Raw genomic sequence first — 16,870 nt, 5'->3', positions numbered from 1 at the left:
TCTATCTATCTATCTATCTATCTATCTATCTATCTATTATCTATCTATCATCTATCTATCTTTCTATCTATCTATCTATCTATCTATCTTTCTATCTATCTATCTATCTATCTATCTATCTATCTATCTATCTATCTATCAATCATCTATCAATCATCTATCTATCATCTATCTATCTATCTATCATCTATCTATCTATCTATCTATCTATCTATCTATCTATCTATTATCTATCTATCATCTATCTATCTTTCTATCTATCTATCTATCTATCTATCTATCTATCTATCTATCTATCTATCTATCTATCTATCGTCAATTAAACCAAATAATAGCAAAGCACACAACAGTCAAATGTGCAGGCCATATTCTGGAGCTTTAGGAAGGACATAGGTCAGTAAAGATGACACCTGTTGCCCCTTCTATGTAGGGAAAAAGCACAAAGGGCATTTGTGTCTTTTTGCCAATCTGCAGTAACAATAAAACATCTATAGGTGATACAAAGTAAATAATCCCATTGAGATCCACCTGCTGCTGCCATGTAGCCCCCTAGGGCTAGGTAGCTGTACCCATAAGTACTTCACTACTCTCTAGTCCTTCAGTTTCCTCTGGGACAAAGGGGAAATCATGTATGAGTCCTGGGAGATAAAGCACTGTAGTCTGCTGCTACTTGTTATCATTTGCTTGATGCCCTATCTGCATACAACACCAGCACAGATAAGAACTGATAACTGGACACGGCAGATTTTTTATTAACCCCTCATGTGCAGACCTTTTAGACGGCAGCAACAATGTAAAATGTATGCCATAAAATAATACATAAGTCTCAAAATTGATTTATCGACTTTATTTTGCCATGGAAATAAATGAAATAAATAACAATATCTTAAAGCATAAATTAGGACACACAGCCTCCCCACTATACTGTGAACACAGGCAGCTCATATGTTTTGGTTTTAAAAAACATGGATGCAATCTGATGAAATCCAGTCTTTACTTAATTCATCTAGATCTTACATTATTAAGATGCCAATAAGGATTGAGTCATCCCAAATCCCGAATTACACGTCCAAACCAAGATTTGGGAATAACAACACGATCCTCAGCAGCAGAACTCGCTCCCTAAAGCAGGAACCCACATTTCTCCCACACCTAAATGTTTGTATTTGCTAATGGGGACTTTATTGGGACGTTTGATACAAGAGGATTATGTAAATACATAATCCTATCTATCATTTGTGCCAGTGAGAATGAGAGGGTAATTTGTAAACTTTCCATTCACTTCCTAGAAGGTTTATGGAGCTGGGTCCCTAGTCTGAAAAGAGGGAGGAGAATCCAAGGGAGGCTTGCTTGGCTCCTTGTGAGAATTGTTATTTTTCATCAATCACTTGCAATTTGTCTAAGTGGACAGGACAGGACACCAGCAGCCCTGCTGACTGAGGTCACGGTGACAACACAGCAATGGAGAAGAGCAAATTGCGTTTGCTCACAAACTCACAGATCCAAATGACTGGCTATACAGGCAAGGCTCCATGTGACATGGGGGATATGAGGGACTCTGACAGCTCTTAAACGGCCTGGCGCCAAGGTCTAAGTCTACCAGCTAAAAATAGGACATGGAGGATGAAGGGAGATGGGCCAAGATGAAAGCAAAGTGGGGGACGTAGCATCGGATGGACAATTCCTTTAAATAGCGTTATCAACGTATTAATATTGAGTGGTTGAGGTCTACATACATCAGTGCAGTTAGGAAATACAAATGTGTGTACATAAACAATAGGTGACCCTTTTTCTTGGTTATGATTATGGTCATATTACTGAAAAATTAAACATTCTAATTAGAGAGAAAGCGAGAGAGAGAGCGAGAGAGAGAGAGAGAGAGAGAGAGCGGGAGAGAGTCTATGCGTGTTGTATTTCCGAAATGTATCTACGCAGACATAGACTAAAATAACATAATTTACTCATTGACCATAATGCAATGCATAAACATTGGTCCCTTCAGCTTGTAAAAAAATGGATAGCAAAAAGTCACATAAAATACCTTTGTGTTTTAGCATATAGTAAACATATAATTTGCTTAGGAAAACAGTTACCTTATTTTACTACCTTTCAGCAAAAAAAAGTTACAATAAAGCAATGTATTTGTAGAATGCGGCATAACTTAATAACAGCATGAAAAGTTGTAATATGAAAATAGTGACACTGTGTTATTGTGTGTGTGTGTGTGTGTGTGTGTGTGTGTGTGTGTGTGTGTGTGTGTGTGTGTGTGTGTGTGTGTGTGTGTATGTATATATATATATATATATATATATATATATATATATATAAAGTGTCATGGACTTAATTTGTTCCCCTGCATTTACATTATTTCTTGATTATTTCAAAGGTTATCTTGTGCACTTGTGAGTTCTAGAAAAAAAAGATGATGGCAGTGATGATCCTGCTTTTGGGTGATGGATTGCTTCCACAGACTGTTGATAAGAGCCCCTGCAGACGATTCCATGTTGTAAGTGGCCCTGATGTCACTTGTATAGGTTTGGTGGTGGCGCCACAGCCATTGAGCAATAGTGAAGAGCAAGGACCAGGCCCAGGGAGAGACTTGGGATGACACCTTGTCTATCACTTAATCCTGATGCCTATCTTTCCAATGACACTCTCCCCATCTGCTCTCTTATCTTGAGAGAAATCATTCATTTGCAGGAGAAGATGACAACATATTAAGTAGTGCTCAATCAGGACAATCCTGTGTTGTCATGTAACTAGATTAACCCATCCCTGATCGCAGACTTGACAGATGGGTGCTAGCACCCAGATTATGCATGTTCTTTCCTTGAGCCCCTACTGCCCATACACAATCGCATTGTACCTCCAGCAAGGTCTGCTGTACCCACTGTGATGCCACAATTCTCCCGTGTCTGGTTCTTTCTATCCCTCCCCCCAACACATGTACTCATACAATATCACAAGCACGATCAATAATGCATTGCTTATGATTGATGCCATCGATGAGCAGTGCAGCCAGGAGCACATCACACAGGGCATGGCTGGGAAGCAGTCGTCCTCCTCTGGTCTGGCGCAGGGCGTGCAGCGTTTGGAGGGCGCTGTTTGAAGATTTTTTGGGTAAATATGAAGTGACAAGAGACGGTTCTTATTGTAAGACGTCAGCAGACTGGCGCCAAGCAGCTCTTTAACAAACTGAGCCCCAGTTAATAAGAACAGATCTAGAAATGGACATCTTAAAGAGACCTATCACTATTGCATATTACTCATAATGCTTTTTATCTGTCTGGAGAACGAATTGCAAAAAGACTTCTGGCAGAAAAAAAATAGAACACAGCAACACATAAACAAACACAAGTAGCTTTGTGAATATAGACAGATAGATACACATACATTTCTTTTTTTTTTTACTTATTTGTATTGATGTGGCCCCTCGGACTATAGCAGCATTGTATACAATGCCATCTTTGTTGAGTTAAATAGGAACTTAGAATGATTTCCCCACAAGGTGTGTAGCTACCTCTCCTGCACAGCTCTGTGCTGTGAACTTGTACCAAACTCTCCCCAGGATTCAGGGAAGTCACACAGGACAGCAAGCCACACAAGATAGCTGTGTACTGTGTCCTTTTCACCCTCATCTCCCCATCTGGAGCATAGACGCTGAGACACTATCCAGACATGTACGTCCTGACTGCTGACTCAAAAATACATGCACAAGTAATACTGATATATATATATATATATATATATATATATATATATATATATATATATATATATATATATATATATATATATATATATATATATGGCATCACTCACCCGAATTTTGTATTAATCTTGACATCCATTTACTAGACGCTGCTTTCCATGTGAAGTAAGCTTCTTTCCTTTTTGAACTGTGCAAATGACCTCGGGGCTTGTATTTAAAGCGGCGATGTCCTAAAGTGTGCACGCTGTCCTCTTGTAGTCAGTCCCGTCCCCCCCCACCCACATATATAGAAGCAGTGCTGCACTCATACAAAACCAGAACATTCATAGTACCAGCCAGTCCCTCCACTATGTGCCAGTCAGTGGACTTCTGATACAACTAGCGTTGTTCCTAGTGATCAGTGGGCCCCACCTCTAGCCAGTCTTCATGCATCCTGCTCTTACAGTATGGCCCTTCTTCATTCCAGAGCTCTGCTGCCTGTACATTTAGAGACTTCCAGTACTGTCCTGCACTACAGCATCCACTAATATGTGTCCGCTTAGCAAAACTTTGTCTGTCTATCTATCTATCTATCTATCTATCTATCTATCTATCTATCTATTATCTGTCTATCTATCTATCTATCTATCTAATCTATTATCTATCTATCTATCTATCTATCTATCTATCTAATCTATTATCTATCTATCTATCTATCTATCTATCTATCTATCTATCTATCTATTATCTCTCTATCTTTCTATCTATCTACAGTATCTATCTATCTATCATCTATCTATTATCTATCTATCTATCTATCTACAGTTTCTATCTATCTATCTATCTATCTATCTATCTATCTATCTATCTATCTATCATCCATCCTGCCTTTGTCCATGTACTATACATATATTATTTTATGTAAACTTCTGTGATTATTTGTATACACACAAAGGGAATGTGAATGCATTTGCTTAAACCTGCAGCCAAATTCTGTGTTCTGGTTCCCCCTCGGCTCCTGCTAGGGGGCACTTTGTACCTCTCCCCTCCACAGGAGTTGACCCTGCCGGCATTGACCATGTTTGAGGCCGGTTCTGAGGGCTGCCTGGCTCCTGCAGGCAGGGGGTGGGAATCCATGGTTCTTTTCCTGCTGTCATTGGTTAATATTTTATCCTGTTGACATGTTTTCTTACTGCTGATGCTTCCGACACCTTCCTCTTCGGTGTCCCCCCCCCCCCCCCACCCATCCCTCTTTCTTCTCCAGATTTTGGCCTGAGCTGTGAAAACCCCGCCTATGGAGATTCACAATTGGTGGAGAAAGCGTAAAATCAGCAATCAAGGGGGCTTGGCTCATTAGTGAGGGGATCAGAGCAGGAAGGACATGTGAGATAGTCACAGTTTTCCCCAGATCACGACAAGATCTCACAGGATCGTGCAGCACTATGACTGGCCCCGGTCACACTTCTGCCCCACAACTTTCCTGCACGTCTCACTGAGCCAGACACCAAAGACAGCGGTGCTCACTGGTTCTGCAGCGCTGCTCCTGCGGGTTCCACCACTGCCACCAACCAGGACTATAACCCTGTCTGCTGGAAGCCCTGACTGCTGCTTCTGGTTCCCTCCTGGATACTTGAATGCACCGATGAGAGATCCAGCCTTCCCGGGGACTGCCATGGCTTACCACCCTTTCCACGCTCCTAGACCAGCCGATTTCCCCATGTCAGCGTTCCTTGCGGCCGCACAACCCTCCTTCTTCCCGGCCCTGGCTCTGCCCCCGGCCGCGCTGGGCAAGCCTCTCACTGACCCCAGCCTGGCTGGAGCCGCTGAAGCTGGGCTGCACGTCTCGGCACTGGGACACCACCACCAGGCTGCTCATCTGCGCTCACTTAAGAGCCTGGAGCCAGAGGAAGAGGTGGAGGACGACCCCAAAGTCACCCTGGAAGCCAAGGAGCTTTGGGACCAATTCCACAAATTGGGCACTGAAATGGTCATCACCAAGTCTGGAAGGTCAGATCATATTTAGGTCGTTTCTATTATTTCTGGAATCCAGAACATAGACTTCTGTTTCTCTAAGCGTATCATTGAGATAATATTTTCCCCACAAAAGTATAGCATGTATATATCACATTGTATCATATAGTGTTTATTATACAAGCCTACATTCTGTAGTTACACTGTTCACAGGAGAAATACTTCATCATTAGAAAGCTGACTGTCAGCTAAAGAACTGCACCACCAAACTGGCCTCGATAAGAAAAATAATAATTGTTCAAGTATTGAGGCTGGAACATAACAAGTCAATCAAATTACAATAAGGACACCGATAATCGTGAAAATGGACATGTACTTGGCATCGATTTTATGCTTTATATGAAGTATGCCAAAATCTTGACTGTTCAGTGTTATGGGGAGACCATGTTTAGGTTTCACTTTAGTGGCGAAGGATCAGATCATGCGTAAACTTGGCAAAATATATATGTTTCTAGACATTATACCTAATGTGTTATTATGAGCAAATCCAAAAAGGCCTGTGATTGTACATGTGAAATAGCACAGAGCGTGGTCGTACTTGCTCCATGTGTGCAAACTTTCAGGCCTGAAATGTAATAGAAGTTCTTCTGATGCAGCCACTGTAAATTCGGATGTCTAAATATATTGATGTGGAAGTATGAATCGTATACACTTGTAATCTGTAATTGTTTTAAATCTGAAAACTATTGTTGCCTGTTGCAGGAGGATGTTCCCCCCATTTAAAGTGCGGGTCAGTGGTCTCGACAAGAAGGCCAAATACATTTTATTAATGGATATAGTGGCAGCCGATGACTGTCGCTATAAGTTCCATAACTCTCGCTGGATGGTGGCTGGCAAGGCTGACCCAGAGATGCCCAAGCGTATGTACATTCACCCTGACAGCCCGGCCACCGGGGAGCAATGGATGGCCAAACCTGTTGCTTTCCACAAGCTCAAGCTCACCAACAATATCTCAGACAAGCATGGCTTCGTGAGTACATTCTATCTATCTATCTATCTATCTATCTATCTATCTATCTATCTATCTATCTATCTATCTATCTCATTCTATCTATCTATCTATCTATCTATCTATCTCATTCTATCTATCTATCTATCTATCTCATTCCTTCTATCTATCTCATTCCTTCTATCTATCTATCTCATATCTATCTATCTCATATCTATCTATCTATCTATCTCATTCTATCTATCTATCTATCTATCTCATTCCTTCTATCTATCTCATTCCTTCTATCTATCTATCTCATTCTATCTATCTATCTATCTATCTCATTCCTTCTATCTATCTATCTATCTATCTATCTATCTATCTATCTATCTATCTCATTCTATCTATCTATCTATCTATCTATCTATCTATCTATCTATCTCATTCCTTCTATCTATCTATCTCATATCTATCTATCTCATATCTATCTATCTATCTATCTATCTATCTATCTATCTATCTATCTATCTATCTATCTATCTATCTCATTCCTTCTATCTATCTATCTATCTATCTATCTCATTCTATCTATCTATCTATCTATCTATCTATCTATCTATCTATCTATCTATCTATCTCATTCCTTCTATCTATCTCATTCCTTCTATCTATCTATCTCATATCTATCTATCTCATATCTATCTATCTATCTATCTATCTATCTATCTATCTATCTATCTATCTATCTATCTATCTATCTATCTATCTATGTAATATATATAATTGGTATATCAAACGTATTAATAAATATTCACTTCTACCAAAGAAGTAACAACCTCACTTTAAACGTGCTGTAGAGCTGGTTATTGAGATTATATATACTAATAAGCCATATATATGGCTAAATATATACACATGCCTACACTGGTGTTTATACTCCCTATATTTCTAAATAGTTATTATATTTAAGTTATTATTTACTGAAAGAAGACCGCATAATAAAAGGCATATCCATACCTCATTATCTCCTGAAGGAAGTATAATGCTATTAGTTTAATGTATTTTTCATTGGAAACATATCATGACATATGTAAGCATAGATAACAGAAGTAAACATGAAACAATCAAATATTACTTTTTGTATATGTAGCAGGTGATATCTGCGTATGTAGTCTTATATCACATATATGTCTAGTCCAACCAGATACTAAGGTCACTATTGTCACTCAGAACTCAGATAATGTTTATTTTTATTATTATTACATTCAGGAGAATATGAACAATTGTAAATAGAACAATTGCGATTTAAATGATCAGATTATCAGAAAAATTACCCTCAGTGCAGTATATTCCACCTTTGTAGACATTTTTTAATAAACGTATTTAGTTATCAATTAGGAAAAGTGAAATTATTTCCAAATAATGTCAATTTTTTAATTCACTATTATTTGTCAGTTTTAATGTTTACTGTATATGCTAAAATAATTGTAATTTTGTCAGTGAGACTACTATAATAAACTTTCCCCGTATATATGTGATGACATAAAAGCATCGCAAATATAAGGTAATTTTTCCTAGGAGGACAATTCACCAGATAGATTGCATTTAAATCTGTAAAATGTGTAGGATTAGATAAAGCTGCAGAAATGAGGTCAGAGTGACCAGGCATCTATGAATGGGGTGCAGCAGAATAGGTGAAAGTTGTGCAGTAGTGGATGGCATAGAGATATACATTAGTGTGGTATTTCCTGGCAGGCCCTAAGTATTTGAGTCACTATTTTATAAGTGTAATGTAGAGAATAACATTGGTACAGGTGCACACATGGTACCTTCCACCAGCAAGCTCACAGTGCCAAGAATATAAAACACCACATCATATGAAGTACATTCACCTTTTAATGTAACTTAAAAAAATACCTTTCTGTTGAAAATAAGACAATAGTCTTTACCTTCGACAGAAATAAGACATTTCCTACATTTCATTGAAGGCAGAATAATTGCCTAATACCAGAGGCGCATTCAGTGTCTTTGACCCTTGGCAGTGTAGGAAGTTTAGAAAGAAAGTTGCCCATGACCTGCTTTGATAAGGTAACAAACATTCCCTGATTTTCGGTACAATTCCTCATCATCTTCTGGACTGTCTTGTGGAAGTCTCATCATTGCTTTTATGAAGGATACGTCCATATATGCCACCTTCACTGTTTCACCCTAGGGTGGTGGTTATCTCTTCTCTTCATTATAAGAATATCAGCTCTCCCCTCCCCCCCCCTTAGTTGCATTATCTACATTAACCTATTGCTTTCCGTGTGCATCACAAGGACGACTTTGTATTCGTCATATGATGGGAGCATTAATTAAAAAAAAAAACTACTCTAGTGCTTATAGTCTTCCAGCATAGATTCAAATATATTATTTTTCCCTGAGCTGATCCCCTTTAAACATTAGCAAGCTATCAGTTGCAGTCACATCCATCACTTGTAAAGTCCTGTATACATTTCCCTAATGACGATGTTACTAGATTTTGCCTGAAATCCAAGCATCAGTGAATGGCATCAGTGTGGATTAGCAAACTTTAAACCCTTCCCAAACTGGTCGTGCTTCAAGGTGAATGCAGCCTAATTCCAAACATGTCATAACTGCTGCTACATGTTTAAATGGAAGCCCAGGTATATGATGTGTGCAAACACACAGTCACTATAGACATTACTTAACCCGTTGCTGCCCATGAAGAATCCTTTACTTGCTAGAATGAATTTTTGCTTTATGGGCCTTATAACTGCAGTGTACAACTGGACAGCACAGCGCTTAATAATCAATGCCCATCTGTGGCCTCAGTGTGCCAGCCAACAGCCTGGATTTCTGCACTGGAGATTTGAGCGCCTGGATAGGAAGTGTCTCTTAATACGTTTTTTCCTCTACATTACAGTTGCTAGAATATTAATCAGATCGATTCGTTTTATGACACTTTGAGCATATTTATCCACCCAGTCGTTTTAATCTTCATAAGAACAGGAACAATAAATATATTGCTATTAAAATGCCTTATGTATGAAATACAATACAATGAGATACATGAAAGCAGCACTTTGTGTGTGTGTGTGTATATGTGTGTATATATATATATATATATATATATATATATATATTTATATATATATATATATATATCGGTTGTAATGAACCGGTAATACTAAGTGTTTGTCATTTATTGTATAGTTTATAGTGTTATTTTTTATATTTAGCATATATGTGATCACTGTATTGATGCAATAATATTACGTTTATTTCATTTCTATACTTATAAATATTTTTCGATTTTTATTTTTTTTTTGCAGACTATACTAAACTCCATGCATAAATACCAACCCAGGTTTCATATTGTAAGAGCCAATGATATTTTGAAGCTCCCTTATAGCACTTTCAGGACATATGTGTTCCCAGAAACTGATTTCATAGCAGTAACTGCTTATCAGAATGATAAGGTAAGAAAATATTACATTTATTATTATTCATTATGCAGGCCTGCAACACATTTTCTGATTTCCAACTGATTATCTATGAATTTCTGCTTCTTTGTTTTAATTTTTTTTTTTTTTTTATTTATATGTGGGATGATGTACTGAATATAATTTTGGACTGGGTGGTAATGGTCTAACATGAGTTTATGAATTGTGAATTAATTCAGTCCATATTACTTTATGGTATGTTGGGAAAGGATTATGGGCCTAATGAATAGGTTGTGGTTGTGTTTTATGTGGCTTTCACGCTTTGTGTGTTGCTTTGCTGCAATTTCAGGACTCATAATCCAGGTCCTCTTTTCAGTTGCAGCAAGTGTATGTGTAATTAACTTTACTTGTGTAGTTTGGCTCTAGTTTATATACCTATGGTTAATATGTGACCAGTACATACATATACAGGCACTGTGTCCACAGCCCAGGACACAGCTAAGCCCCTTGCTGCTGATGTTAATTGACAGATCTGTTAGAGGGTCCTGGTGGGCTTGTTCCAATCGTAAACTTTATGGCACAGAGTCACGATCGATTAAAGAACACTTAGGCTGCAGCCCAGCCACAAGCTGGCCAGGGGTGATAGGCAGTATGCATCTTGGAGCAGACCGAGCTTCTTATTAAGAAGCTCATGCTGACTCTGGCCATTTAACCCCTATAATGCCAGTAGCAAGAATAATATTTTCTGTTTTTCCCAGGCTCTACTATATTAATACATGTCTTGTTATATATCGATCTTGTGTTGTTGCAATTCATTTATTTCATTAGGTGCCATTTATGATATGCTGTATGCATTGCCTTTATATATATATATATATATATATATATATATATATATATATATATAGCAATTAATGCACACATTTAGGCAGAAATAACATAAATTGATTTAATCTGTATTGTTTTGCTATTAGTGGGAATACATATTGCTGGTAGAAATGAATAAGAAACAACATAAAGAAAATACAATTTGTTGGAGCAAATATACCATAAAGGAGATCATCCATGCATTTTTAAAGATGGCATCTGAGGGGGACATATTTCAAAAGCCTGAATTATTTATTGCCCTAATGTCGCCTGCACCATAAGTCAGACTTATGTGGGAGATAAGAATAGCTTTTAACCAGCGCTGCAATGTTTAGTCGCCATCTTTCCTCCAGGGGGCTCTGAAAAATAACTTGCTATCATTAAAACTCTATTAATAATTCAAGGCAAACCTCAGCATCATTTTTAATAAAGCCTGCGGTGTGTTAAACCAGGGAGGCTGTGTGTAAAGGAACCTGCTGCAATCTAGGTAGGGCAGGGCATGTGAGGGTATTACAAACTGCAAAACTTGTATTTACTCTTAAAGTGTAGGAATGTAACATTAAGGTAAAACCTGTCAACCCTACAGCCTAGGTGATCATCTTATCTACACCACACACAGATTGGAACTCTGACACTCATCAAGAGATAATTTGTGCAACTTTGCTGGAACTTTTAGTGCTTTTTAGCATCTATCTATCATCTATTTATCCATCCCATGTATATCTATCTAATCACATATCTATCTATCTATCTATCTATCTATCTATCTATCTATCTATCTATCTATCTATAGCTATCTTCTGTACAGTATGTATACATGTGTGCTGTATTGCTACTAATTATTTTTATATGTTCACTTTATTCATATAAAGTTGGTTTTACTTAAAATGTTTATATTTTTACATAAACACATTAACATCTAATTTATCCCACAGATTACACAACTCAAAATAGACAACAATCCATTTGCTAAAGGATTTCGAGATACGGGTAATGGAAGACGAGAGAAGAGGTAACACAATTTAATATAATATTGTGGTGGTACTAATATGAAACAAAATAGAATTCAATACTAGCAACAGACTAAATGCACTTGCTGCAGCAAAAATATTGGAGGTAGACTTGGCATACAGTTGAATGGAACTGGGGCACATTAAAGTGATTGTACCAATGGAATAGTATATGGAAGGGCTAATTGTTCATTTCTCCCCCTTATTTTGTATTTAAGAAAACAGCTGACGTTGCCCTCCCTGCGGATGTATGAGGAACAGTGCAAAGCAGACAGGGATGGGGCAGAATCTGACGCCTCTTCTTGTGATCCTGCCCCGGGCAGGGATGGCTTGCACTCACCTCTGGGTACAGAACCCAGTCCCCTAAGACTCAGCCGCAACAATAGAGGTAATTATGAAATAATAAAAACGACTGTTCTACAACACAGTGACTATATGATAATATTGTGCATTATTATTAATAGTACATACCATTTCCAGTCTAGTCTTCAAACATATTTACACTCACATATATCATTTTAAATACATCATGCCTACCAGTTCATTCCCATCCCTACATTTACTTTTGCAGTATGCTGATATTTTTATGCTCTGCCTAATTAATACACTACAGTAATGGAAGCCTGTAAATATATTTTTTATGTTTGGAAAAGGCATTTTATTTTCCTTATAAATGTAGTCAATAAACTAATGTTGAAAAAAAGAAAAGAAAAAAATAGTTTATAGAAGTACTGGTATATCGGAGATTTTTTAAATGGAAGCTTTGTACTTTTTACCCCTCTGTAAAATGTTTTTATGTATTTTTTTTTATATAAATACAATTTAACTATAATAGATCCTAATGCATAAACCGTGGATAACATAGAGGAAAATGGATAAATCTCATATTGATGAATTAACCATATTAATAGTATTTACAAATAAAATGTTTATGCTAGTCTTTTTAACTAAAACGGAAACGACCTCTGCCCCAATTGTTTATTATTCTGTCTATAAGAGCAAATCACTGGTGTATTTAAACATCAAGTGCTGGGCAGCATATATTATGTTTTATATCATCGTACCATAATGCACATGATTATGTTATGTATAATCGTAGTATTTTCTTTTATACTATTATATTTAATACATTGTTAAATACTATTATCGCATCTTCTGCCTTTCTGAATTTGCCATTTTAATTTGAGCAATATGTTTGCATATTGCTACAGTTTTGTTAAGGTTAGTGTTAAATCTCATTATTTGCCCATTGTTTAATTTCCATTTATGATTGGGAACACCCTATCATTTAACTAGAATCATAAAGCTGTGTAAGTGAAAATAATGAAATTATAGAATCTGTCTGAAGACAAACCATTTAATAATAAAAATTATATTTTACTGTTCTTTACATTATTTTTTTGCAATTCTAAAATTAACACAAACACCTTTTGCTTTTTTTTTCATCTTCTTTCTTAAGCTGTAATGAACGGTTTATCACGTTCTGATCAGAGATCTGTCCTGAGCCATATGTCCTTTGCATTATAGATGAGAAGTACGGAGCAGACAGCGATCAGGAATTGGAGAGGCGAGAAGTTCGGATCGCCAGAGGTCACAGCAGCCCTGGGGGGTCCCCCTCGGCTCCAAGTAGCCCCCGGTTAGAAGAGAGGGTTAGGGAGAAGACCACTCCAGAAAAGAAGACCGAGTCTCCTGGAAACCGAAAGGACAATGAGAGCAGCATCTTCAGTGTTCGGAGTTTAGAGAAAGACAAACAGGAGAGCAGGAGGAAAGAGGACTCGAAGGCTGTGGAGGCAGAATGTGGAGGCTTGAGTAAAGAGACCTTTTCACCCCTCATGGTACAGACTGACAGCCCTCCACAGCTCAGCGCTAGTCATCTGCAGAGCTTGGCTCTGTCTGGTCTACACGGGCAGCAGTTCTTTAACCCCTTGAATGCTGGACAACCCTTGTTCATCCACCCAGGACAGTTCACGATGGCCCCTGGAGCCTTCTCTGCAATGGGCATGGGACATTTATTAGCCTCTATGACTGGGGCAAGCGGCCTGGAGAATGGCCTTTCCTCAGTACAAAGTGCAGCTACTAGTTTTCCTTTCCACCTCTCTCAGCACATGCTGGCCTCTCAGGTGAGCATTCATTTTTTTACTACTTGGTTATTCTGGTGGGCATTGTGAAGCACTGTTATAGCTAAAGTAATTTTGTCTGTTACCTAACAGCCTTCACACCCTTCTTGCAGTAACTGATGTGACCTGTGTGTGACATCTTTCCCCATCTGCACCAAAAATAAGACTTAGTCTTTGACAAATAATCATCCTGGAACCTTTTGATTTCCTTCTTGCTAAACCTGATCTCCGTTTTCAGGTGTCTTAAGGTCTTTTCTTGCTGGGCCCAGTGCACCCATTCATGTTAGATTCAGTTTCCCATCAAGTCCCAGTAAACTATTGTGCTGGTCTCCCAACCACAGCCAGACAAATCTCTGACACTCGATCTGTAATCGATATTATCGCTGGCTTTTATTGGCACAAATCTCTTGCTCACATAAGCCGCTCCATTGTAATCTGCAGACGTTTATATACTTGTTGTTTGATGCCAGAAACTCTCTCTTCATGTCTATGCTAATTGTTTTACAATGATATGGTTTACATATTATTACCATAATGTATTATAATAAGACTAATACAACTAAAATACAATTTGTAAAGATTTGAAAAAATAAGAATATGTGAAAAAGGTTACATTGAGTAATAAAGGGGATTAAACCGGGAAACTAGCTTGGAAAATACTTGATAAAGGTTCACACTTTGGAACCGAAACGTCTCCACAATGGGCTAATAAAAAAAAAAAACAACACTTTTTATATAATGTTGGTGTTTTAGTGTGCTACCTACAGTTGTATTTGTTTTCTACATATCTGGATGGTTCTGTTCCTGCTTGAGAGCTTTTACATCCTTCTTTTCAGCTGCTACCCTGTATATGTGTGTGTGTATATATACTGTATATATATATATATATATATATATATATATATATGTATATATATATATATATATATAACCACATTTGATGTGAATATGATTAAACTTTTTTTTTTAAACAATTGCAAAATCCGTATATTAAATGCTGTTTTTTTTTTCTTACAGGGAATTCCAATGCCCACATTTGGGGGGCTCTTCCCATACCCTTACACCTACATGGCAGCTGCTGCAGCTGCCGCCTCTGCTATGCCAGCCACAAGCGCTGCTGCCACCACAATGCCAAGGAACCCTTTTCTCAGTAGTACACGCCCTCGTCTACGCTTTAGCCCCTATCAGATCCCGGTGGGCATTCCTCCCAGCACTAACCTGCTGACCACTGGATTGCCAGCAAGTCTCAATCCGGGATCAGAGGGCTCGAAACCAGGGAGCAGCCGGGAATCTAGCCCTATCCCAGACACACCTGTCCATAAGAGATCCCACTCTAGCTCTTTGTCTCCAAAGGGTTCTATGAAGGATTCCATAAACGAGTTACAGAACATTCAGAGACTGGTCAGTGGTCTGGAGAGTCAGAGAGAGGTCTCCCCAGGAAGAGAGACCCCAAAGTGACTGGTACACTCAGTCAATCACCTGAGCCACAAGGGCTGAAAAGCACTGGGATTTTGTACAGCACATTATAGCTATTTATTTGAAAGGGTCAGCGATCAAAAGAGGAGGACTTGTACAAGACACACTGAAACCCCACCACAATTTATGAAGGTTTGAGAAGAATTCTAATACATCCACTTGTAAAAATATATAGCATTATTCATGCAATATGATCGGACAAACGTACACCTATGGGGACTTCAAGGACTCGCAAATAATAGTCCTACTGTGGGCCAATATTTGGCATGGCCCAAGAATGCAGAGACTAAATGCAATTGATGATGGACAGGGGGGAGCAAGAAATTCCTTAAATTTCTGAAGATTGGGGGGAGGGAGGGTAGAAGGTATTTCTTTATATGACTATTGGAGACACAAGAAGTGAGCTAGAAAGGCTGTCTGCATTGATTGTGAAGACAGGAAGCCAGTAATCAGGTAGACACCACAAAGACATGAAGATGCCACCTGCAGATAGGTAGACTGCATCCTGCACCAAATTACCAGTCTGGTACATAACTGGTTGTATACCTACCTGTGTACCAGAGATATTTATGAAAAAATGTAAATAAGCTAGACGGATCCCAAATATGCAAATTGGTATTAATTTATTCAGAGTTGTACATGGTGTGTACATAATATTTAGAGAATAATTCATTGCATTTAATTTTTTTTTCAATTTACATGATATATATTGTAAATGAAAACTTATCTAGCTCTTTGTGATTGAAGGAGGTGTAATATGGTTTTTTAACTGTGTTTTATTATTTCTACCCGCCTGCTGGTGTTCGACAATCATGTGCCATCCATCAGAATTCAGTAACATAATTATGACTAATAATAATAATAATTAATAATGTTCAGAGCGGGCATAAAATGCAGGAATAAACCTCAGGTTTTCTTTTCTTTTCACTCCAGTTCAATAAAAGTTAATGATCACGGACTGTGTTATTGTATTTTATTAAGTCATGATTTACAAACGTGCTGGTAACTCGGGTATCTATCTGTTCAGATTGATTTTTTTTTATTTAAACCTTCACGTCTTTCAATAAAAGCCTAAAATAATTCTGATTCCGTTTCAGTCTCCATTTGTTTGTTTGGAAAGGGAAAAGAAATGTATTATTGTTTAATTAATTAGTGCTAAAATAATTATCCATCACCCAAAATAAATAAATAATTAAATAAATAAATAAAGATATATATGGTCTTTGGATGTTAGGTTTAAATAAAAGGCATAGTATAACTTATGTAAGTAAACATAAGACATAGCAAACAGTTTAATTGTT

The 16,870-nt window shown here is 37.8% G+C and overlaps 1 protein-coding gene across 1 annotated transcript; it reads left to right on the top strand.

Annotated features, from left to right (window-relative positions):
• Positions 1-4,986: 4,986 nt before the first annotated feature.
• TBX2 (T-box transcription factor 2) lies at positions 4,987-16,655 on the top strand. Its single transcript, XM_069757216.1, has 7 exons — positions 4,987-5,698; positions 6,425-6,692; positions 9,989-10,135; positions 11,902-11,978; positions 12,195-12,364; positions 13,504-14,096; positions 15,111-16,655. Exons 1-7 carry the CDS (start codon positions 5,334-5,336, stop codon positions 15,549-15,551), a joined length of 2,061 nt encoding a protein of 686 aa, XP_069613317.1. The 5' UTR covers positions 4,987-5,333; the 3' UTR covers positions 15,552-16,655.
• Positions 16,656-16,870: the final 215 nt, after the last annotated feature.

This window comes from Ranitomeya imitator, chromosome 3 (assembly GCF_032444005.1).
Source record: "Ranitomeya imitator isolate aRanImi1 chromosome 3, aRanImi1.pri, whole genome shotgun sequence".
In the NCBI taxonomy this organism is placed as follows: Eukaryota; Metazoa; Chordata; class Amphibia; order Anura; family Dendrobatidae; genus Ranitomeya; species Ranitomeya imitator.
Note: the sequence above shows the minus strand (reverse complement) of the source record. Positions and strands in the feature narration are given on the sequence as shown.

Coding starts and splice junctions, on each gene's coding strand:
- TBX2 (XM_069757216.1), top strand. CDS start 5,334: ATGAGAGATCCAGCCTTCCCGGGGACTGCCATGGCTTACCACCCTTTC. Junction 12,365..13,503: donor ACTCAGCCGCAACAATAGAG/GTAATTATGAAA, acceptor TTTGCATTATAG/ATGAGAAGTACGGAGCAGAC. Junction 14,097..15,110: donor AGCACATGCTGGCCTCTCAG/GTGAGCATTCAT, acceptor TTTTTCTTACAG/GGAATTCCAATGCCCACATT.